Genomic DNA, 23201 nt, shown 5'->3' with positions numbered 1-23201 from the left:
AATGGACCTGGAGACTATCATACTAAGAGAAGTAAATCAGACAGAGAAAGACAATTATCATATCATATCGCTTATATGCGGAATCTAAAAGAAATTATACAAATCAACTTATTTACAAAACATGTAAGTCTTTCTTGAATGAAAGATGACACAAAAATTTTGTTAAGATTACTCAAGATATACCTTGATACTCAAAAAACAAAAGATTATTCAACATACATACAAAAAAAGTGTTAAGATTACTCAAGACACATACAAAAAAAAGCTAGCTGCCAATGATCGTGTTCATATTACTGTAAAAGGCATATGTATGTCTTCTGAGGTGGTGATGATCTTATATGAATTACATTAAAAGGGAATATGAAACAATGATAACAAAAACAGTTACGAGCAGTAGGTAAAAGCTATTGTATCTAGATTTACTACTTGTGATAAAATCTTTGTCTACAGAGGAGGAATTTTCTTCCAAGGACACAGTCAGATGGTATTTAAACCAGGCATGGTCTATAGGGGATAAGCCTGGATAATTCACTGACAGTAAAATTGCCACTTAATTATCACGCCAAACAGATGACATTTTAGAGATAACCCAGACTCTAACCCTTGGCCTTAGCAAACCAAATGTTTATTCTTCTGGTAGATACACAGACACACGATAGAATCTTAATGTAAGTTTGAAATCACAAGCAAACATACCTTCACAAAGCCAAGGCTGCATAACTTGGCTTTTGCTCCAAATTGCCACTTGCACTGTGTGTCAGCATCATAAATCTGTCCTGGTAGTTGGTCCGGATATTTATACTGTCCTGTTTGCTTGGGCTCATCCACCAGACACCCAGCCTGAGGTGTACTGCAGTGATAACACATCCTTATTAGTTACCATGTCTATCTGTGATCTGGCCACACAAAACAACATACCTCTGAATGCATTCATGTGAAGAAAAATGTAACATGGCAAAGAAATAGGTACATGCTTAAAGTGAAAAGAGTGAGTCCTGTCCCATCTAAGAAGATGAAATTTACACAACTGCAAAGATTGTACATGGTACTGGAAGTTAAAGCCATCCAACTTGTAAGGCTTGACCTACTAGGAGATGGGAGAAGTCAGTATATTTGAAAACTTTCCCCAATAGTCTCATTCAACAATATGCAACAAATTTGTCTGAGTGCCTACTCTGTGGTGAGTATTAAAGTTACAAAATAAACAAGTTAGAGACAGTTACTTGTCTTCATAGAGTTGAAAGTCATGTTGTGTTTTTTTACAGACAATGGGGCAGTGGTCAAAGATGTATTTTACCTCAAATAATCTTTACGAGCAAAAAACGAAAAAGATTTTGAAACAAATCAGGGAATCAGGAGAAAGGATGTGTTGAGAAAAAAAAAATCAGTCTTAATGGGATGGATTTTCATAGAAAGCACCTTATCTCCACTTACTTAAATAATTAAACTAGGATGTCACTGAGAGGTAAAATAGTATGGTGGTTATGTGTGATTTTGGAGTCAGACAGATGGGGGTCCTAGTCAACCATGCAATCAAGATCAACTCTTATACATCTCATTACTGACATAATTTGACTTCCGTAAGAGTTGTTAACACATCAAGCGAGACAATGTAACATGATGACCACAGCATAGGAAGCATTCAAAGTTAGCTTCTGTTGCTGTTATTATTATTATACACAAAAAAGCATTTAACTATATCATAAAAATGATGGAAGTTCAATCTATACTAAATTGACCTTGATTTATAATATTTATTGATTCCATTCTCACATGAGATAGAAGAGAAAACTTCAGGCCCCGGATCATAAATTTAAAATGAATTAGAAAATCTTCTATGTGAGAAAGTCACAGAGCGAGAGGCTTGTCAATTTTTTACTATCCTTTGGGGCATCATTTGGTTAGACACCCTTCCATTGAATCAGCCTTGCCTGTGTGTATGGCTAATTCTGTAAACATCTGCAAATAACAGGCACTGGCACAGGTTCAAAAAAATAAGTATCAGGGGAATAATAATTTTCAAAGAAACTTGGTTAGTTTCCCTAATATCTGGTCAAAGGAAGATGCGATAAGAACCTGAGTGTTCCTGCGAGCCCACATAGATTAACAAGCTGTATCTACATACATATAAAATGATACAATACACGTATGTTTAACCACAACTCTAGTGTTGTAAAATGGTCAAATATATATAATATTTAAGAAAATCAAAGGAAATGTCAAAGAGTTTCAAGTCTGTGTTCATCATTTACTATGAATCAAATAGTGCTACCTTCCTAACTCCCATTTTACTAATGAAATCTAGGAGTTTTGAGTTACTGAAGGGATTTTACATGGCTATCATCATGCCTTTTGGATGTCTCTTGGACACTGAGCTAGCTCGTGGCCATTTCAAACAAAATAGCCAGTCAACACAAGGCTCCATTCACTGTAACACAAGCACACCATTTTAGCACTTTTAATACTCTTACGACCGAGTTGATTGATTAGATTAAAATAATTAGTTACAGTAAAAAGGCAATATATCCAGCGACCTCTGGACATCATAGAGGAGAGAGAGTTCTAACCACAGACCATGGAGTCATAACAGACCTAAGTGTGATGAGTCTTATGTTGACAACTTACCAGCTATAGACCCTTAAGCACAATTAACCTCCCTAAGACTCAACTTCCTCAACTCTAGAATGAGGATAATAATAGGATCGATGTGAGGATTGAATGGGGCAATATATGAGGAGCATTTAGCACAATATTAGACCTTCACTGTATTTCTTCAACGATAATCATGACAATATCATCATCATCAAGCCACCAAGTATTTGTTTTCATGTCTGTTGAGCACCGTTCACGGTCACTACTCCAAACCTGGTAACGCCCCTGGCTCTGGCCTGTCTTACCTGAGGAATTTCTTCAGATACTGCCGGCTGCACGAGGACCATGAGAACACCCCGTTGTTTCCGGTCAACGTGGGGGACATGATGTTGCCTTCCGCCTTCCTGCAGGGGTTGCCTTCCCCATCGTGAACCATGCCGAAACTAAAACAGAAAGAAGACAGAAAGCCTTCTGGGAACCCATTTCCCAAACTATAAGCAGAGGAAGAAAAAGATGTATTGAGAAGCAGGGAACCCAAGTGAGGGACAGAGTCACTGAAATTGTAAGAAAAGGGAAAGACAAAACGAGGTACTATCTAGTGTTGTAAAATTCATGTAGAAAATTCTAAAGAATGTTAAGGGCTTTTTTATATTATATCTTGGCCACAAAAATCAAAGAATGGTAGACGTGCTACAGATTTTAAGGGCAAGAAAATTTTGGTCAAGATTTCCAAGTTAAACTAAAATGATGAGACAGTCCAATTCTTTTATTCCAAACAGCAAAAATGTTTTTCTTGCCACCCATATGGAACTGTGGTAAAAAATTTCAGAATGAGTAGGAGGTAAGTACAGACAGAAGCTGATTATATTTGTTTATTGACTCTTTATGCATAAGGATAGTGTGACATATAAACTTCTAATGATGATCACTTTATTGCTGAAATCACAGACTCTTTATATAATTAAATTCCCCTACCTACAGTCATAAACATCTTTGAAAATTAATGGTTGAATCCATCTACTGAAGGCACATGATGGACTTCTTTTGAATGCATTTTTTGAGAAGAATTTAATTTGGCTTATTTCACCAAAGAAGGTTCTAGCAATAACAGAGTAAAAATAATTTTAGGTGGTTTACCTAGAAATCATATACATTACACCTCAATGACTCAATGACTCCCAAATCTCCTAACTGGTAGCATAAATGTGACATTAAAGTTTATATGCACATAGAATACACACACCACAAAGACAGAGCTTACTTCAGGCCATATTAAACTGGAAGGGGATGGGGAAATAAGCTTCTTTGGTCATCTCCAAAAAATTCAGTACCCAAAAAAGCTTTTTCTGACTTTTCTCTGGAGGTAGAGAATGGAGGGATACCAATTTATCATTGATTTAGATTGTTCTTAGCCTAGTTATTTAGAGGAGTAAAATGTGCCTCTTAAGAACATATTTTTAAGAGGCAGGTAGGATTTCTGTGGAAATAAGCATGCTACTCTGATATAATAATTTATCAATATAGCCATCCTTCGAAGGTAGCCTATTCCAAATAAACAACTGTATTATAACCATAGATATGATCCTATTGTGACCCATGTCTGCAAACTAGCTATTTTCCCACCATTCCTCCCAATTTATCAGGCAAGGAATGGCAGGATGGCGGTATACTGTGGTCCTATCAATGAGTACCCCAGGGCTTTAGAGGTGACGGATTCACACATAGGTATTAATTAACCTCAATACACACTCGGGGAAAGCATTTTCCCATCCTCCACTTTGCCCAATTCAGTTCATCATTGTACCTAACCAGGAAACTAAGGGGGTTTGTTTGGGAGACACTCTTTCTAAATATATTTGTGCAAGTCAAAAGCAGAAGGAAATTTACAATGTAAAGCACCACAGGAAAGAGTAAGAATCACAGAAATGGGGATTAGGTGGGGAGAGATCAAAGCCATTACTCTAAGAGGAGAAGGTCATTAAATCGGCATTTCACTGTGGTTTTACGGACATAAGAAAACCAAGTTTCAATTGAATTTTGAACTTGAAATTTCTTAATTTTCTAATTTACTTTGATTTAACACCCTTTTAGAAGATAACATGTGTTTTCTTTAGCACATGTCAAAAGTCTTGTCAAAATCTCATGAATTGTCTGTTTCAAAATTTAACTCTGTTAGGCCATGTTATTTAGAATTTGAGTATGTACTTTCCATTATATCTGTTCTTCCTCCTACCTCTGACTCTCCTCACCCCACCTGGAGAATGTCTTTGGTTTTCCTTACTAACGTGTTGGATTTTGATTTTGGTAACTTTAACTCATGATGATTACATTTTTTAAAGGCCAATACTTTTTTTTTTTAATTTATTTATTTTTGACTGCATTGGGTCTTCATTACTGTGAGCAGGCTTTCTCTAGTTGTGGCGAGTGGGGGCTACTCTTTGTTGTGGTGTGCGGGCTTCTCATTGCGGTAGCTTCTCTTGTTGTGGAGCACGGGCTCTAGGTGCGTGGGTTTCAGTAGTTGTGGCACGTGGGTTCAGTAGTTGTGGCTCGCGGACTCTAGAGTGCAAGCTCAGTAGTTGTGACGCACAGGCTTAGTTGCTCCGCGGCATGTGGGATCTTCCCGGACGAGGGATCGAACCCGTGTCCCCTGCATTGGAAGGTGGATTCCCAACCATTGTGCCACCAGGGAAGTCCCTAAAGGCCAATACTTTTTTAAAAGTGAGAGACTGGTTCATGTGGCCCTCATGCTGGTGAAACAAATTTAGATATTTTATTTCCCGCACTTATCAAAGGGACCTTGTGCCTAATGGGCATTTTTGCACCACTGTTCCAATAAAATTGGTTCATTCATATCTTGCTATGAAAGCAGTTGTGCATAGATATAAAATGCTGGGTGACTGTTGGATAACAGTAATGGTCAAGATTCAAATTTTCTGAAGATAATAAATAGCTCACAAGACACACTAATACCAAAATACCAAAATATAAATTATAGTTGGGAAATAGATCGCGTTTGCTTTTATTTTTAAGTCAGAAATTAACTGATGCTCTGAAAACGAGCATTCAATATAAATGCTGAATACAAGACACACATACATACACTCCTAAACTCATACACCCTCTGAAACAGTCATTTTGCAAAGCAGTATGCTTATTCCAATATAGATGCTACTGCTTAAATAATGTTTGAAAATTCTCTGTAGAACTGTATATGTACCAGGTTATATGCTTCATAAAATACATTCATCTCATTACTCTTAGGTTTCTTATTCCTCCTTTCTAACCCTATTCTCACAGAAGAATTAAATTAAAAGAATATTAAGGACTTGCAATGACACCGAGGAAAAGAATATCCAGCATACACATACAGCATACACAAAAGTTTTTAAACAATTAACATGTCATTACATTCTGGGAATTGACATGTCCCCATGATTATTTCTGTAGTATAATGAACTAAAAGTATCTTTACTGCCGCAAAACTTGGAAGAAAATAAACACATGCCTAAATGACCAGAGGATCCATTAGATAACTCGCAGTCCGTTTATGCACACAATGTAACACTGAGTAGCTATCAAATGTTCTTTAACAAAAGCCTCAACAATGACTGGCCTTTGATTGAGCCCTTCTCATAGTCAAGTACTATTCTAAGCTTTATACAAGATTTATCCTATTTATTCTACCCAGATCAATAATAATCATTAGAGGAATGTCAATGAATCACCCAACTGGTTTTCATATAAAGTGGTGTGTCAAGGGGTCACTTACTTGTGCCCTGACTCATGAGCGATGGTGAAGGCCAGACCAAGTCCCGTGTCCTCATTGATGGTACAACTTCGGTACTTACTGCACATCCCACTGATGGGGGCAAACCCTGTTGAAAGAGCAATTTCAAACCCAAAGTCAAAAGGAACACTCACAGATACCTGATCATTTCTGATGCCCTCAAAATGTTATGCACAGTTTTAGTTTAAAGGATTAATGTATTTTCTTTTTTTGGTAGAAAAACACTAAAGGTATTCGCCTCTCTGTCCTCTCTAAATAGATAAGAGAAGGACTTAATACTTTCTTGCTTTTAAAAGATACTGTCATCAACTGACCCTCCTAACAACTGTATGAAGGCAGTATGAGTATTGTAATTCCCATTTTATATATAGGATGGATAGCAAGTCACAGGATATTTATATGCCTGATCTAAGCTCATTATTTGGGTCAGAACAATTGCTAAAATGATAGCTAAACCAATGTAAAATAGTCACTTAATGGTAGTATTAGCATCAAAGCTCAAGGTGTATTTTCTAAGAGAAAACAAGGTATATTTTCTAAGAGACGCATCCTCATTTTTCTCTAAAGCAGATAACATGAAAAGGCCTAAAGAGTGTTAACAGATTAACTTTATTTTTCTCCTATTCATTATAATGTGATAAATTTTCCTGTTCCCCAAAACTACCTCCTTCCAAGAGCAGTTATAAAATCATTCCGGCCTGTTCTCGAGTTTATCTTGAACTACATTATTGTGTTGAATGCCTTTCTTCCCAAGTGTGGGCCTTCATGACTAGTAGAACAAGGATATGTACCCAAGAGTATGAAATATATGCTTGTGAATTGACTGCATCCACCTCGCTGCCATGATGTAAGTGAGGTCATCTGGTAAACCTAATGTATAGGCACACATCATGGATGGCACCATCATCATCAACGCTAAATAAATGGCAGTTAAATACCACACACTGTCCTATATGCCTCGTATACATCTACGTGTGTATAATTATATATTAGAAACTGAGGCTCAGAAAGGTGAATTAATTTGCTCAAGATCTCACAGTCATAAATTCTAGACTCAGGATTTAAATGCAGACATATTCGAAGTCAACACCCATGTTCTTTGCATTAGGACATGCTGCTTTAAATAAGTGACTTACAGACCAGTTGTTAGGGTTATGTCCTAACATAACTGTACTTGTTTCTCCAAGCCTTTCCGTATATTTTGGTCTCTGACTGACTGATGAAACTACCTCTTCAAAACAGCAACAGTGCACTGGGCTATCAAATGTCACTTTGCAAATTCCAAGCTCAGAATATGACTGAATGTATACCACCCGCATCATAAAAACCCAGCCTATGGAACAATACCCCAAACGGTTGATTCTCAGTCATGCATCGTGTTTTGAAGACTGTGATTAATGGTGAACTATTAAAATAAACTTATTTTATAGGACATAATACAGGCATTACAGAGAATTTGAAAACTACAAAAAATAAAAAAATCTAAAAGTCCAATCTACTTTTTTTAAACAAATTTATTTTATTTATTTATTTTTGGCTGTGTTGGGTCTTCGTTGCTGTGCACAGGCTTTCTCTAGTTGCGGCATGCAGGCTTCTCATTGAGGGGGCTTCTCTTGTTGTGGAGCATGGGCTCTAGGCACTCGGGCTTCAGTAGTTGTGGCTCGCTGGCTCAGTCGTCGTGGCTCGCGGGCTCTAGAGCACAGGCTCAGTAGTTGTGGCGCACGGGCTTAGTTGCTCCGCGGCATGTGGGATCTTCCCGGACCAGGGTTCGAACCCGTGTCCCTTGCACTGGCAGGTGGATTCTTAACCACTGTGCCACCAGGGAAGCCCATAAAAGTCCAATCTACTTTTATCTTTAATATATTATGAAGGATTATAAAGCACTTCAAGGAAAAATATATTTTGAGGAAAAAATGGGAGTAAATCATGTAAATTTTTCTCAGTTCCCCCAAATTTTTACCATCAATCTGGACTATCAGTTGTGTCTGAAAAATATGGCTCCCACTGCCTGTTTTAGTAAAGGAAGTTTTATTGGAACACAGCCATGCTCACTTGTTTACATATTGTCTTTTTCACCAATACAGCTGAAGTGAGTAGTTTCAACAGACCTTGTATGACACACGCAAAGCCTAACATATTTACTGTCTTGCCCTTTGCAGAAAACATTTGCCCACCCCGATCTAGATGAGCATCAATTCATTTAGAAAAACTGTTGAATTCCTACTGTGTGCAATAGACTATACTAGAAAATATAACATAGATGTGAAAGATACAGTTCTTATTCACTGTCTTGTACAAATATGGAAGAGCTGAGTCCTTCAAAGTTCAAGTAACTTTCTAAAAGAAGCGTGCTATCATAGTTGAATGCCACGGAGACCAGTCAAGTTCTTTCCAGCTATCTAGTTCTGCAGTCAAGATGCTTATGGAATAACCTACAACTTGTGTAGTTAAATGACAATTTATCTCATGCCTGAAGGATCATCAAAAGGTTTAATAAAGAAAAACACAACAGGAATAAAGTAAAGGCGTCCCCATTCCACACTGAGTTCAGTTAAAAAGAACAATATTCAGCAGAGGGTACAATGAAGATACTCCACAATTTGCAGATTAAGTCTCCTTATTAAGAATCCTAAGGGCCACCCACCCAATAGAAAGTTTCCAGACTGTGTTTTTAGCTAACATGGGTGTGCATGAAGCATTTGCTCGTATCATACCTAGAGTATCACATGGTTCGTTCTTCCAGGAACAGATATCAAATCCCGTGAGTAAGATGGCGTGGTCATGCCTCTTGCCATTCTTTCCAATGAGGGCAGACTGCCACTGACAAAAACTATTCAGAGATTGGTCTGCATGATGGTTGATCAATAATCCTCCCTATGGGAAACCCACACAAATTAAAGTGTGAATTTGTCACAGAGATGAGAATGCTGCATCATTCCATTTGTACAGGCAAACACAGAAGCATCTTGTTTCTGGGGGAAGGCTCAGCTAAGAGGAAAACATCTGAGCTAAGGCTGGACATATTGGTATTAAAAAAAAAAACTAAAAATATTTTGGGTAAATGCTCACAATATTGATAGCTACTACAGAGTTTCAGTAGTGTGCTTTATGACCAACTGTGTTTCTACAACAAATAAACTGGTATCAGTTAGAAACACCTTTGTTCATCTCACGCTGGTACCATTTTTATAGAACTGTTATTACTTTTAGAACATAATTATTAATTAATGGGGATAAAGTTCCATGACTTCTTCAGCAAAGCATGAGGACGGTACTGACCATAGCTTATTTACCCCTACGTCAAAATTTCCAGCCAAGGGCTCGGCACATCATAGGTTACAATCCATCAATCAATAAAACGAAAGCTCACTGAATGGATGAAGAAACAAATAGCCACAATATTCTAAAGGGTAAGAAAGGACCTAGTCTTCAAATAATTTTTATCAAAATGTTTTCTCAGAACTATTGACTTGGGTCGAATTGAGGGTTTTTAGGCAAAATCTTTAATTATCAGTGAATTAGGATGTTGCTGACTTTGAGTCCTTGGGCAAAGTGTGAGTGGTAAGTTAGACAGAAGGGTCTCCCGAACAACACACACCTTTTCTGCCCTTCCAAAATTCTAAGAATAATTTGATACGTTGTTAACCTCTGTAGCGCTATAGACCTGGGCAATTAGGATCATTTTTGTCTGGTCTCTGACTCTCTGCTTTGTCCATTCATTACTGGAGTTACAGATGGAGAGGAAAAGCCTCAGGGGACTTAAAAATAGTTGGATTGGTAATCCCCACCTCAGAAAATACAGTTTTAACATCAAAACACTACAAAGCAGTAGGTGCCATGTAACTTAACACTTTAGTGTATGTTCTGTCTTGCATCTCACTGTAAGCAAGTCAAGGGCAGTTAAATATTCCTTGTTTAGTTTCTGTAGTACCTAAGGTGGTTGGTTTTGGGAGACAGTAGGCTTACCACCAGAATTTTCAGATGACTTATTTTCAGTATATTTTCAAAATATCCTTTGTACCTACCCAGCATCTCCAACTTGCAAAATCCAGCTAACTTTTAAATCTCTTACCAAATGCACTTTCCTTGTGAAGCTTCCGTAATATTTATATAACGTAATATCTATATTTTACTTTTGTATTCATATTACATATGCACATTTAATCATATTGGATATCACTGTATATTGAAAAATATATATTGCATATATATTTTGTATGTTTATATATAATTATTTTGTGATGTTTTAGTATTTAAATGCACAGCCCTATTAGATTGTACTTTCCTTGAGGGTAATTTGAAATTTTCAAATTTGAATTTCTGATGACAATGACATGGGTTGGCACACAGTAGGTGTTCAATAAGTGTATCCTGAAGGGCAGGATGAATGATGACGTAAATGAAGTTTGGCACTTACAGGTTCTTGTTCCAGAAGAATGAGGCTGACTACAACAATGTTTATATCACTTCCAATGGTCCCATCTTTAAAGAGGCTGGAAACCTGATGGAACAAATTGAAATCAAACAAAAGTAAAAGAAACAAAATTTGAAAATTTCCAAAACTGCCAGGGGAGATCAATCAGACATATATATAAGCATGTATGTTTTGATTTTACCAAATACATGTATGTATGAAGCCAATTTCCTCCAAGCTTAATTTTTTTCAATAAAATCATGTGGCTACACCTGCTATTCAACCCATTAGAGGGAATTCCATGATTTTTAGCTATCTTGGAGAGGCAGGGGGTTGGGGTCCTGACAATCTCTCTTACCATGTTCATGACCGTGAGAATGTACGTGGTGACATTGGCCTTGCCATGCTTTTCCACCATTTTCTTATCTGCTACCACAAGGGTTTCCACGTTTAGGCCTTTTTGTGACTTTCCAGCTGATCTTCTGGGCCGCCCTGCGCTCCCGTATTCATCAAACCTGAGATAGGTATCCTCTGTGGGAGGCTTAGGGGCATCTACAAGGAACAGAAGAGCATTTGGAGGGCTATCAGCAGAGATCATCCAGGGGAGACAGACAGAAATCTAAACAAGGGGAGGAGAGAGACCATGTAACCAACACTTCACTCACCTCCTGATAAATGATGCCACTGGTACCTGTCCCGGGGCTATGGACCTAATTTATGGTCAAGAGAGATTCTTTCAAAAGAAGGTTGGTTGGTTGGATGGTTGGATGGATGGATAGACAGACAAATGGATTCAGTAACTCAAAAATGTTCTTCTAAAGAGTCAAAGAAAACAAGCTACAATTCTAGTTGGAAGAGCCGGTCAAGAAAAATCAGTATTGTGGGAAGGGAATGCTCATTTTATTTTATTGCTAAGAAACTGCAGAAACAAGACATTATCCTTTGCTTCTGAATTCATTATCACACTTTGTGTATTATTTTCTAAATAAAATTTAGAAATATGTATCCTGTAGAACACTGCCCATGTTCTTGTTTCATCAACACAAACTTTAATGTAGCACAAAATAAGTGGTCAATAAGGGCTCTTTGACCTGATATTAATTTAGTTGCTGGGGAGACAGCATAGTCAGAAGTGATAGTTAAAATTAAATACTTTGTAATAGATAAGGTGCAGGCATGGATATTGGCCACAGTCTCTGAGCAGAGACCCAGAAGTACCCGCTGGATTAAGCGCGACCCCTTTAGTTAATGGACTCTGACAGATCCAAGGGTTGCTGGGAAGGAAAACGCATTTGAAAAGCTCAGGACAGTATGTACTATTAATATAGATATATTTTAATACTTTAACAACTGGTATAGTCATTATAGTGAAGTCAACGCTCCACAGAGAGAAAGTAAAAAATCAAATCATTGAGAGTTAGATTTCAAACCTCAAGTAGGCCATTTTGATAAATGACTCTGAGTTTCAGTTTCCTCATCAATGAAAAGAGTGTAATATCCAACCATAAGGTTGCTCTAAAGATTAGCTTTTATATCTCATATCAAATACATATCATTGGGGGTTTCCCTGGTGGCGCAGTGGTTGAGAATCTGCCTGCCAATGCAGGGGACACGGGTTCGAGCCTTGGTCTGGGAAGATCCCACATGCCGCGGAGCAACTGGGCCCGTGAGCCACAACTACTGAGCCTGCGCGTCTGGAGCCTGTGCTCCGCAACAAGAGAGGCCGCGATAGTGAGAGGAGTGGCCCCCGCTCGCCGCAACTAGAGAAAGCCCTCGCACAGCAATGAAGACCCAACACAGCCAAAAATAAATAAATTAATTAATTAAAAAAAATATATATCATTGCCACTATAAATATCATTACTATCATTAATTAATACCACTACTATTATAAATTCATGCCAAATAGATGTTCTTTAAAAAGGATATTTCAGTTACACCCAAATCCCCAAAACCAATTAAAACGGTAGAAACTGTCTTGCATTTTGCTCCTGATCAGCATGGCAGGGGTACCACTTCCTCTTCTCCGTGGGTATCACCTCGCTGCTCTGTCCAACTAGCTAGTCATGTGCTGCCCATGGCTCCTGAGACTTTGAAGTGGGGCTGGTGCCACTGAAGGAACCAAATTTTTAATTTTATTTAATTTTTATTAATTTTAGTTTACACTTAAAAAGTAATATTTGTTTCAGCTATTGAAAACCTTAAGCATATTTGGAACAGTTTGACTATGTAAGTCTACTTTTAAACTTGAACTTTAAATTTTATGAAATCTAGATACAGATTAAGTATTTCTGGTGAGAATTTATTGTCTGATTTGCAATTGTTCTCGAAGTGTTAAATAAATAGATTTCCAAAACTTAATTTGTAAAAAGAATATAAAATACTTCATTTTAATTTGTTTTCATTGGTTATATTGATGACATGTTGAGATATTTTGTATATAGTGTGTTAAATATATTATTAATATTAATTTACCCATTTAAACATTTTTTAATGTGGCATTTAAAAAAATTAAAATTACATTTGGGGCAGGTGTTATATTTCTATTGGACACTGCTGGTCTGAAAAATGCAGACGGTTGGGCCCGGGTCACAAACCAAGTCCAAGGGTCCTTATGTTTCATCGCCACCTCCAATCAGGTGCCAATATTCTTGTTAACTGGGAAGTCTTTCCCTCAAATCCTCAAAAGGAACACCCAACCACACCTGGGAATTCACCTCTGATTTCTTTCATCATTTGGAAGACTGGGTCCTTTTCTCACGGGTACAGAAACTAAAATAATATTGGGACCTTCGACTAAAAAGTAAAAGATGTTAAAAGAGGAAAATAAATCTTTCCAGTTTAACTTAGAAAAAATGATCACCCAGTTTTTGTCTGACAGGGATGATTTCTGGTTCATCTCCAAGATTAATTTCAGTGGGGGCTTAGCGTAGCCCAATTTTAACCTGCAAAGTCAGCACACCCAAATGGCACTTGGGAAAACCTGTCGAGGGCCCAGAGAGGAACAGAACAAGAAAAAGTTTCCTTACATACATTTCTTGCGTCGTCCACAAAAATGCTGCTTTTGCAACCTTCCATGGTGATGTTTTCTTTCTGGACTCCAAGATGTGTGGGGAGTGCGACTTGGGGGGTGACCAGCAGAGTTCCCGCTGGAGCTCAGGTAGCCATGGCAACGCTGGACCTTCTCCTCGGCAGTCCTTTTGTATAGCACGTGAGGATGGTGGCCTGCAGGGGAGCTGTAGTTGTGTTCCTGGGCCAGGAGCTGAGGTAATGGCGAGATGAGGAATTCATTTTTTCGTGTCCTTATGAGACCTGACTAAAAAGCCAAACACAAAGAAAACATTAAGGATACCACGCATCCCTTTTTTGATGTGTTGGTTTTCAGCAATTGTTTATCGGGTTCTTCCCATGTGCAGGCACTGTGCTAAATGCTTGGAGTGTATCATGTCGTTTTATCTGCACCATGAGCAGTGGCAACTGTTATTACCCCATTTTACAGATGAGAAAACTTAGGCTAAGATAGTAAGTAGGAAAGCTAGTACTGGCACCCAGAATTCTCCACCTACTGGGGCAGTACTGTTAATTACTATTCTAGGCTGCCAGTCTTGATGTTTGGGACTCAAGGGCTAAGCCATGTGACATCCTGGGAGTCTCCACATCTAGGACACGGCAGACACTGTGGTAAACACAGGACAGAGTGACGAATTGAAAAACAGCCTCGCCCTGAAAGAGCTTATAGTGTAGACAGTAAAAACAAAGACATTCCATCTTGATTTCATAAGCGCTTGATAAAAGAAGTAGCAAGGATTGCAAAGTGAGTGATTATCACTTATCTCCAAGTAGAGGTCTGGGGAATCCAATGGGTTGCACCATCACGAAGAGACATATCTGCTAAATTGAGAAGAAAGAGGGGACTGGGGCGAGCCCATCCAATCACAACGTCACTTTCAAGTTCATGGCACAATACGTCTATCTTTGTACCTGATATTTCGGCCACAATACACCCCTGCCTTTTTCCCTGCACGCTTCGTGCTCTCTCTTCTCTGCTCCAGCCTCAGCCGGGGGCCTGGTTAGAAATGCAGACTCTTAGGTCTCTCCCCAGACCTGCGGACTCAGAATCTACATTTTACGTAGATCCCGGGTGATTTATCTGCCCGTTAAGGTTTGCAAAGCACTGACACAGGCCAGCAATTCTTAAACTTTGCTGAACATAGGAAACGCCTGCAGATCTAAATACACACACACACACACACACACCCCCCCACACACACACAGTCACTCACTCCCAGACAGAATCCCATACCATCAAAAACCGAATCTCTTGTGACTCAGGTATCACAAATTTTTTTAACTGCTCCAAGGATTACACCAAAGTACAGAGTTTGTGACTCAGTGCTTCAGGTCCCACCTTCTTCATGTGCAAAATGGGGAGAATTCTTCCTGCCCTGGCCACCTTTCAAGGGGAGATAAAATAACCATTGCAGAAGCCCTTTACACACTCTCAATCCCAGCAGTTTGGATGACTGACGATGATGAGTGAGTGAATCGACCCACATTCACTGAGCGCCAGCGAGGTGCCAGGCATTCAGGTAACTGCGAGCACATACCTGTGCAGGAAATACGCACACACAGCATGCAGTTTACTGGGGAGCCAGACACATAAATACTCAAGGATGTAAGGGGGTGTCAGGGTGAGGGCAGGTTACCAAGGGAACACAGAGGCGTGTGTGGGGTGGATGGGTGGCAGCAGAGGGGCTGTCCCCAGACCTTATTTTAACCCTCTGTCAACGATTCAGTTTCTCACTCTTAAAAGGAGTCCCAGAATGTGTGATGTGGTCCTGATTCTCCTTCCACTTCAGAAGTCTGCTGCCTTCTTAAAGACTGTCTTACGAGGACTTCCCTGGCGGTCCAGTAGTTAAGATGTCACGCTTCCACTGCAGGGGTCGTGGGTTCGACCCCTGGTCGGGGAACTAAGACCCTGTATGCCTCATGGCGTGGCCAAAAACACCCCCCCAAAACCAAGCCAAAGCAAAACAAACAAACAAAAAAACAAAGACTGTCTTATGGTCTGTAGCACCAGCATGATGCTTTCCTTCGTTCAGCAAACACCCTGAGCATCTAATTCACAGCCCTGTTCTAGGCACTGGCACAAAGAGGCACAAAGTCATGAAGCAGTTCACATTCCTGCTGTCATACAGATGATGGGAGAATCAACCGGCAACAAAAATTTAAAGAAGTAAAAATCTCACGATCCCAGAAATCCTGCCCACCCACCATACCTTAGGCTGTATCTCAGAGCAGCCCGGCCCCCCCACCAGCCCTGTGCCAGGCTGGCAGATACTTTCATCCTTCATTTGGACACTTTCTATTGAACCTTCCAAATCCCCCATCTTCTCCAACATGGTCTCCGGACATCGGCCAGTGTCCTCGGCCAACATGAATCAACTCACTTCACGCGTCCTAGTATTCATCTCAAATCTGAATCCCTTTTCCTGGCCCACGAATCTCTCCACCATCTGCTTCCTTTGGAGCCTGGCAGCTGTGTCTGTCCCCTCTCCTTCATACCATCCTGAATAGGACACGTCTTTGACTTTTTCTTTTTTCTTTTGGCTGCACTGAGTCTTCGTTGCTGCGCTCGGGCTTCCTCTAGTTGCGGCGAGCGGGGGCTACTCTTGGGTGCAGTGCACGGGCTTCTCATCGTGGTGGCTTCTCTTATTGCAGAGCACGGTCTCTAGGTGCGCGGGCTTCAGTATTTGTGGCACGTGGGCTCAGTAGTTGTGGCTCGCGGGCTCTAGAGCGCAGGCTCAGTAGTTGTGGTGCACGGGCTTAGTTGCTCCGCGGCATGTGGGATCTTCCCGGACCAGGGCTCGAACCCGTGTCTCCCGCATTGGCAGACGGATTCTTAACCACTGTGCCACCAGGGAAGCCCCAGAGCATTTACTTTTATAAGGGAAAACTCCATGTGTCGGGGGCCTCCCTCTTTTACCAGAAAGGAGAGGTTGACTAAAACTCTAGAAATTCTTATCAACTGAGAAGTTTCCACCTTAAATCTGAGTAACAGCCATACCCTTGTTTACTGGGTTTTGCCTGATAGGCTCCCGTAACTGCCACGCCCTACCCCAACCTTTCTATTGTCTTTAGCTGGAGATGGTATTTAAGGGGGCGGGGGATGGCTTGGGCCTTTTGGGGGAGTTATTCAGCTCGCCGGGGCATCTCCCATGCACACAGGAGATATACTTGTTATTAAACGTCTATTTGTTTTCTCCTGTTAATCTCTCCTTTATTACAGTTGGGGGCGTGGTCTCAGCCAAGAACCTAAAAGGGTAAAGGGAAAATTCCTTTCCTTGCCTACACACTCTTTTTTTTTTTCCCTTAACATCTTTATTGGAGTATAATTGCTTTACAATGGTGTGTTAGTTGCTGCTGTATAACAAAGTGAATCAGTTATACATATACATATATCCCTATATCCCCTCCCTCTTGCATCTCCCTCCCACCCTCCCTATCCCAGCCCTCTAGGTGGTCACAAAGCACTGAGCTGATCTCCCTGTGCTATGCAGCTGCTTCCCACTAGCTATCTATTGTACATTTGGTAGAGTATATATGTCCATGCCACTCTCTCACTTCGTCCCAGCTTACCCTTCCCCCTCCCCGTGTCCTCAAGTCCATTCTCTACATCTGTGTCTTTATTCCTTGCCCACAAACTCTTAACCGAGTTCGCACACACTTTTCCTTTCCCCTGCCATCTTCTTCCTCCACAGACTCACTTGCTTGGCCTTCTGACGCTCTTTGCTTTGTCTTAGATTCAATACCATCTTCCCAGAGAGACAGGATTCAGGACGCTGTTGAAAACTACCCTCCCCACTTCCCGTATTTCAGGCCACAGTTTATTTGTTGTGTGTCCTAATTCAATGAAGGAAACAAAGAAAATGCAACCTTCCCACCACCTCTGATGTCCAGTTTAAACGTCCAGTCGTACACTGGCATCCCTGGTGTATGCCACACATCACCAACCAATACATAATTGGCTATTAGCCTACATACATCTGTGGAATAAGTGAACTGAAGAATCTCAGAGCAGAGGGGATGCTGAGGGTGGCCATGCCAGCACCGTCTTCCCTTTCCAGCCAGGGAAACCAGAGCTGGGAAGCGACATGTTCAAATTCATTAAAACCTTGAACTCTTTCTATATTACAGATTTTGTAAGCAGATCGGTTATGGGGTCCCTGGAGAGAGAGAACCAGGCATGGCTTTCTTGACATAAGAGAAGCCATTTTGGCCTAAGCCATTTTGTGATCTAAGCCTGGCCACCATGCTTGCCCTTGAACAGGTTTCAGTAGCCAATGATCTTAAGGGAACAAAGGAATGCAGGAACAGAGGAAAGGCAGTCAAATAACAGTGCAGTGATAAAGCAGAGTCCTAGCTCCTCCTCAAGGGATAGACATAATTTTTGTCTTTGAGTTCTGCAGGAACTAAGACCCCAACTCAGGTGGCGGATGGAATGATGACGTTGACCCTCGTGACTTCAATCAACTAAAGCTTGCACTCTGTCGACCTTGGCCCCCAATCCTGTGCTGAGTTCTTCTCTGCTCAAGCCCCTTCACGAATAACGCATGTACCCTGAGCTTCAAACTTCCCCAGTTGTGCTGTTCAGGGAGATGCTGCTTTGGGAAGGACCCCCAGTGTTTTCCTCACTTGCTGCAAGTAGTAATACCCCCTTCGCTTGGTTGTGTCTATTGGCTGGACACCCACCAAGAGGCGAATCCAGTTTTGGGGTAACCGTGTGAAGGCAGGAGCCCTCCCTGTAATACCTTAGTTAAACTTCACAGCCACCTTGTGAGCGACTCTCTGCTGGGAGCCCAGGTAGGATTCAGGGCCCCCTTCCCTGAGCAAGGCCCTCACATCTAAGCCCGGCCTCCCAGTGCCCTCACCTCGCCAAGCTGCAGGAAGACAAAAGACCCCATTTACAATCCCCAGCAGACAGAGTGAACAGTTAAAGGGAAAAAAAAAAAAAAAAAATAGGGAATTATCCATGAAAGCTCTGCAGCCTAGCTAACTTCCTAACTTGGTTAAACTCATATCAAAGGCTTAAGCCACTCAACTGCCTTAACTGGACGAACCTGTTTAGAAGCTTTCTCTTTTCTCGTTATTTCTGGAGAACTGCAGGGAACTCAGATGCAGAGTGACAACTTCTGCATTAAGAAAGCAATAAAAAAAAAAATTGGCATCTTATATTGGGACAACACATGGGGCTCAAACAACCCTCTATATTACAGTTTAGGGCAACAAGGACAAAACTTCAGAACAATTCTTTATAGCAAAACCAGCATTTTACAGGGCTGGATGTTAAGGAAGAAAAATATTCTTTTGGGGGGTTTAGTTTGATGGAAAACAGTGGAGTCTAATCAAAAATACATCTTATAGTTTAAAAATATAAACCTAGTGCCTCTAAAAGGAGTCGTCTGTTTAACTGTAGAATATATGAAGCATTTTGAGTGACTGAACACACGTGACATCCTGACAAAATGTGGTCTGGAAGACAAGATGGATCTGTGGTCCCACGGGCTTCCAACTAAATGGGAGAAGCAGGGATGAAACAAGTAATGATCACACTGCGTAGGAAATATTCCTTTGTGTCAAGTATGAAGGAAAACAAGCAGGGCTCTACGAGAGAAAATAACAGAAAGAGTGAGGGGAGAGGGGAGACTGATTTTGGAAGGATTTTAGGGAAAATTTTTTTTAAATTGAAATATAGTTGATTTACAGTGCTTCGGGTATACAGCAAAGTGATTCAGTTTTTTTTATATATATATATACACACATACACACATATATTCATATATATGTACATACATATTCTTACCATGTTCTTTTCTATTATGGTTTATTATAGCATATTAAATATAGTTCCCTGGGCTATATAGTAGGACCTTGTTGTTTATCTATTTTATACAGAGAGTTTGTATCTGCTAATCCCAAACTCCTAATTCATCCCTCCCCCACCCCCTTTCCCCTTCGGTAACCATAAGTTTGTTTTCGGAAGTTTTTTTGAGGACAGGTATTTTCACAGAGATCAGAAGCCCTTTCCTGGTTCACGCAAGGGGAACCTAGAAAGAACTATGAGGAGGACAGGTCAGAACTGAAGACAGGAGAAGCTGGCCAGGCAGAGGAGGCTGGTGGAGACCTAGAGGTCCACTCAGCAGATTCAGTCCTGTAGTTCAGCTGCTAAGTTTAAAAATTCAATGGATGATGACCAAGAGTCAATAATATATTCAGATGAGATTTTTTCCATTTTATACTATTAAAAAGGAGATACTGTAAGAGAATATGTTTTTTATTTGTTAGCAGTTGTTTCCTATTTTAGATTTCAATGGCCTACATTTTTCTCAAAGGACTCATGTCAGGTACAAATCAGACTTCAAGAAATTTCCCTCAATTTCCATTTAAAACTCCCTCCCTATAGGTCATATTTGAACTCTATCAAAGGCTTTAGATTTAACAGAAAAATGGAGACTGCAGATTCTAGAAACAGTTGATGAATTAAGTGCTGGTACGAAGGCACAATTTTTTTAAAAAAGTTCAGAGTGAACAGCCTTAAAGATCAATGAAAATTAGGACAAGACAAGCTCCCTGAAGGCAGGGTCTGTGTGTTACATGACTTGTATCCCAACGCTTATACACATTAAATAATCAAAAACCAAAGACTTAATGGGTTAATGAGGTTTGTTAAAAATGAAGCAGAACTTCAAATGAGATAATAATTAAAAAAGAACTCCACAGGCAGTATCATTAATCTATTTCTATTTTTAGTAAAGACTAACTGACAGAACAACAAAGTAGCCCCCATGAGGCTGGCTGGAGAAGTAATGGCAAAGACATATATTTGTGGTTATCAATAATCAAATTATTTTTCACTTTAAAAATTTTTAACCTATCTCCAACTACAGCCACACAAAAATACTGTGACTTCATTGAAGACATCACTTTCTTTTACGACAACGTGGATGGACCTAGAGGGTATTATGCTAAGTGAGATAAGTCAGATAGAGAAAGACAAACACGGTATGGTCTCACTTATACGTGAAATCTGAAAAACAAATGAACAAACATAATAAAACAGAAACAGAGTCACAAATACAGAGGACAGGTGGTTGCCAAGTGGAGGGGGAGAGAAATGTGTGAGGGCTATTATGAGGCACAAACTTCCAGTTACTAAATAAATGAGTTGTGGGTATGAAAAGTACAGTCTGGGGAATATATAGTCAATAATTATGTAATATCTTTGTATGCTGAGGGATGATTACTAGTCTCATTGTGCTGATCATTTTGAAATGTATAGAAATACTGAATCACTGTTGTGCAACTAACATAGTGTTGTAGGTCAATTTTACTTCAAAAACAAATTCATAAAGAAAGAGATCCAATGAGTGGTTAGAGGCGAGGGGTTGGGGGGAGGAAGAATTGGATGAAGGCAGTCCAAAGGTACAAACTTCCAGTTATAAGATAAATAGGTACCAGGGATGTAATGTACCACATATAAATATAATTAACACTGCTGTATGTTATATATGAAAATTGTTGAGAGTAAATCTGAAGAGTTCTCATCACAAAGGAAAAATCTTTTTCTATTTCTTTAATTTTGTATCTATATGAGATGACAGATGTTCACTAAACTTACTGTGGTAATCATTTCATGACGTATTAAGTCGAATCATTATGGTTTACACTTTAAACTTACGCAGTTCTGTATGTCAATTATATCTCAATAAAACTGGCAGGAAAAAAAAAAAACAACGACTTTAACTCCCAGTGGGGCGGGAGAGGTGAAGACATCACATTCTTAAAAAAAACAAAAAAGAAAACCCCACTCTTTTGTCTAAATAATAGTACTAAATAATAATTGATTTGTTGTCCAACATATATGAGGACACTCCAAAGGAGAAATCTCAGTTCAGAATAAGCAAAAAGCTTAAGAAATGTCATCAGTATGAAACAAAATTCCACCGTCCAGGGGTTCGGGAAGGAGAAAAAGAAAGCATCAGAGAAATGAAAGACCAGGAAGGAAGGAAAAGTCTGAGAAAGACTTTAATTGAGGAAGACCATCGGCAATAGAATATTTTAGGATTTTGTGAAGAAGTAACAAATATTATTAAGGTAAAATGAAATGGTACAAGGACAATGCATTAAGGGAAGCACTCAATATAAAAATGAAAGAGTTGAGAGGTAAAATTTAAGCTCTGCTGCTTGGTAGCTGGGCTTAAGCATTCTGAACTTCTGTTTGCTTTTGTTCCCCTTCTTTTTCCCATCTGTGAAATGGGAATAAATGTATCCCTAACTTGGGGCTTTCTCATCAGTTAAATAAATGAATATTTATCAGGTACTGTGCTTAGTTGTACATTGCTCAGTAAATGTTAACATAAAAAATAGAGCCATAATGACTGTTAAAAAGAAAATTAGGGACTTGAGAGTATATTAAAAAAAAACCAAATGAAACAGGTTCCAGGTGAAAAACATGTGGAACCATTTCCAGTCCCATGATCAGAGAAGAGACAAAATCTGATAAAATTTTGCCACGAGCATGTGGACCCTCATAACATCCTCAGTTCTCTATAAAGTACGTAATTTTAAGAAACTGAAATAGAATTTTTTTGCCGTATGCATCTACACATGCAGAGCTGGATTCACAGACAACTGGCCCTTACACGTGGACACACACTTTGAAAAAAGAATGTGTGTTCAGGATTCCCTATTACCGTCCAAGGGGGAAAAAAATCTCATAGGCTGGGAGAAAAACACCAAAAATACGTATGTCAACAAAAATCTAGCATTTCTCATCCATTCATTGATGTTAATATGAACATCAATGGGACTCACGCTACAAATACGATTTAGAAGGGAATTTATGTTTTCCAGAGTCATATACATGGTAATCTTTCTTCAAAACACTGTAAAGCCCAGGCCATAAAAATTTAATCAGATACCGTCAATATCCCCAAATTCCTCACAGCCTGGTGAGAGAGGAGGGGGTATGAAGCTAATTAAGAGCCACAACGTATTTTCAATCCTGTGATGGTTAAGTGCCCCTTTCAGCTCTTCTCTTATCTCCTGAGGAAGTTTGCATACCTCTCAAGAGCAAACCTCTCATTTTCCAAGTCCCTGATTTGTAAAACGACAATAATCATAGCACTTCCCTTATCGGGTTTTTAGAGGATTCAGTGAGTTAATACTTTTAAAGCGCTAAGAACAGCGCTTGGCAAGAAAACACTCAAAATGTGTTTACTGTTGTTATAATTATTATATTTGATTATTTGAGGGAACAGAGCAGAGAAGCCGGGCCTTTTTCTAACAGTGTGTATTAAAATTTCCCCCTTCAATTGGACCTGAAATTCTGGGAGGTGGCATCAGTGT

The 23201-nt window shown here is 39.7% G+C and overlaps 1 protein-coding gene across 1 annotated transcript in view; it reads right to left on the bottom strand.

The window, feature by feature from the left end:
- The window catches only part of ADAMTS18 (ADAM metallopeptidase with thrombospondin type 1 motif 18), a 152192-nt gene that overhangs the window by 65197 nt on the left and 63794 nt on the right, over positions 1-23201 (bottom strand). The window contains exons 3-9 of the mRNA XM_061173193.1: positions 13827-14109; positions 11152-11345; positions 10797-10880; positions 9094-9253; positions 6362-6467; positions 2898-3035; positions 697-850 (exon numbers count right to left, since the gene is read on the bottom strand). Coding sequence (XP_061029176.1) covers positions 697-850; positions 2898-3035; positions 6362-6467; positions 9094-9253; positions 10797-10880; positions 11152-11345; positions 13827-14109 — 1119 coding nt within the window. The remainder of the gene's footprint in view (positions 1-696; positions 851-2897; positions 3036-6361; positions 6468-9093; positions 9254-10796; positions 10881-11151; positions 11346-13826; positions 14110-23201) is intronic.

This window comes from Eubalaena glacialis, chromosome 18, assembly GCF_028564815.1.
Source record: "Eubalaena glacialis isolate mEubGla1 chromosome 18, mEubGla1.1.hap2.+ XY, whole genome shotgun sequence".
Classification (NCBI taxonomy): Eukaryota; Metazoa; Chordata; class Mammalia; order Artiodactyla; family Balaenidae; genus Eubalaena; species Eubalaena glacialis.
Note: the sequence above shows the minus strand (reverse complement) of the source record. Positions and strands in the feature narration are given on the sequence as shown.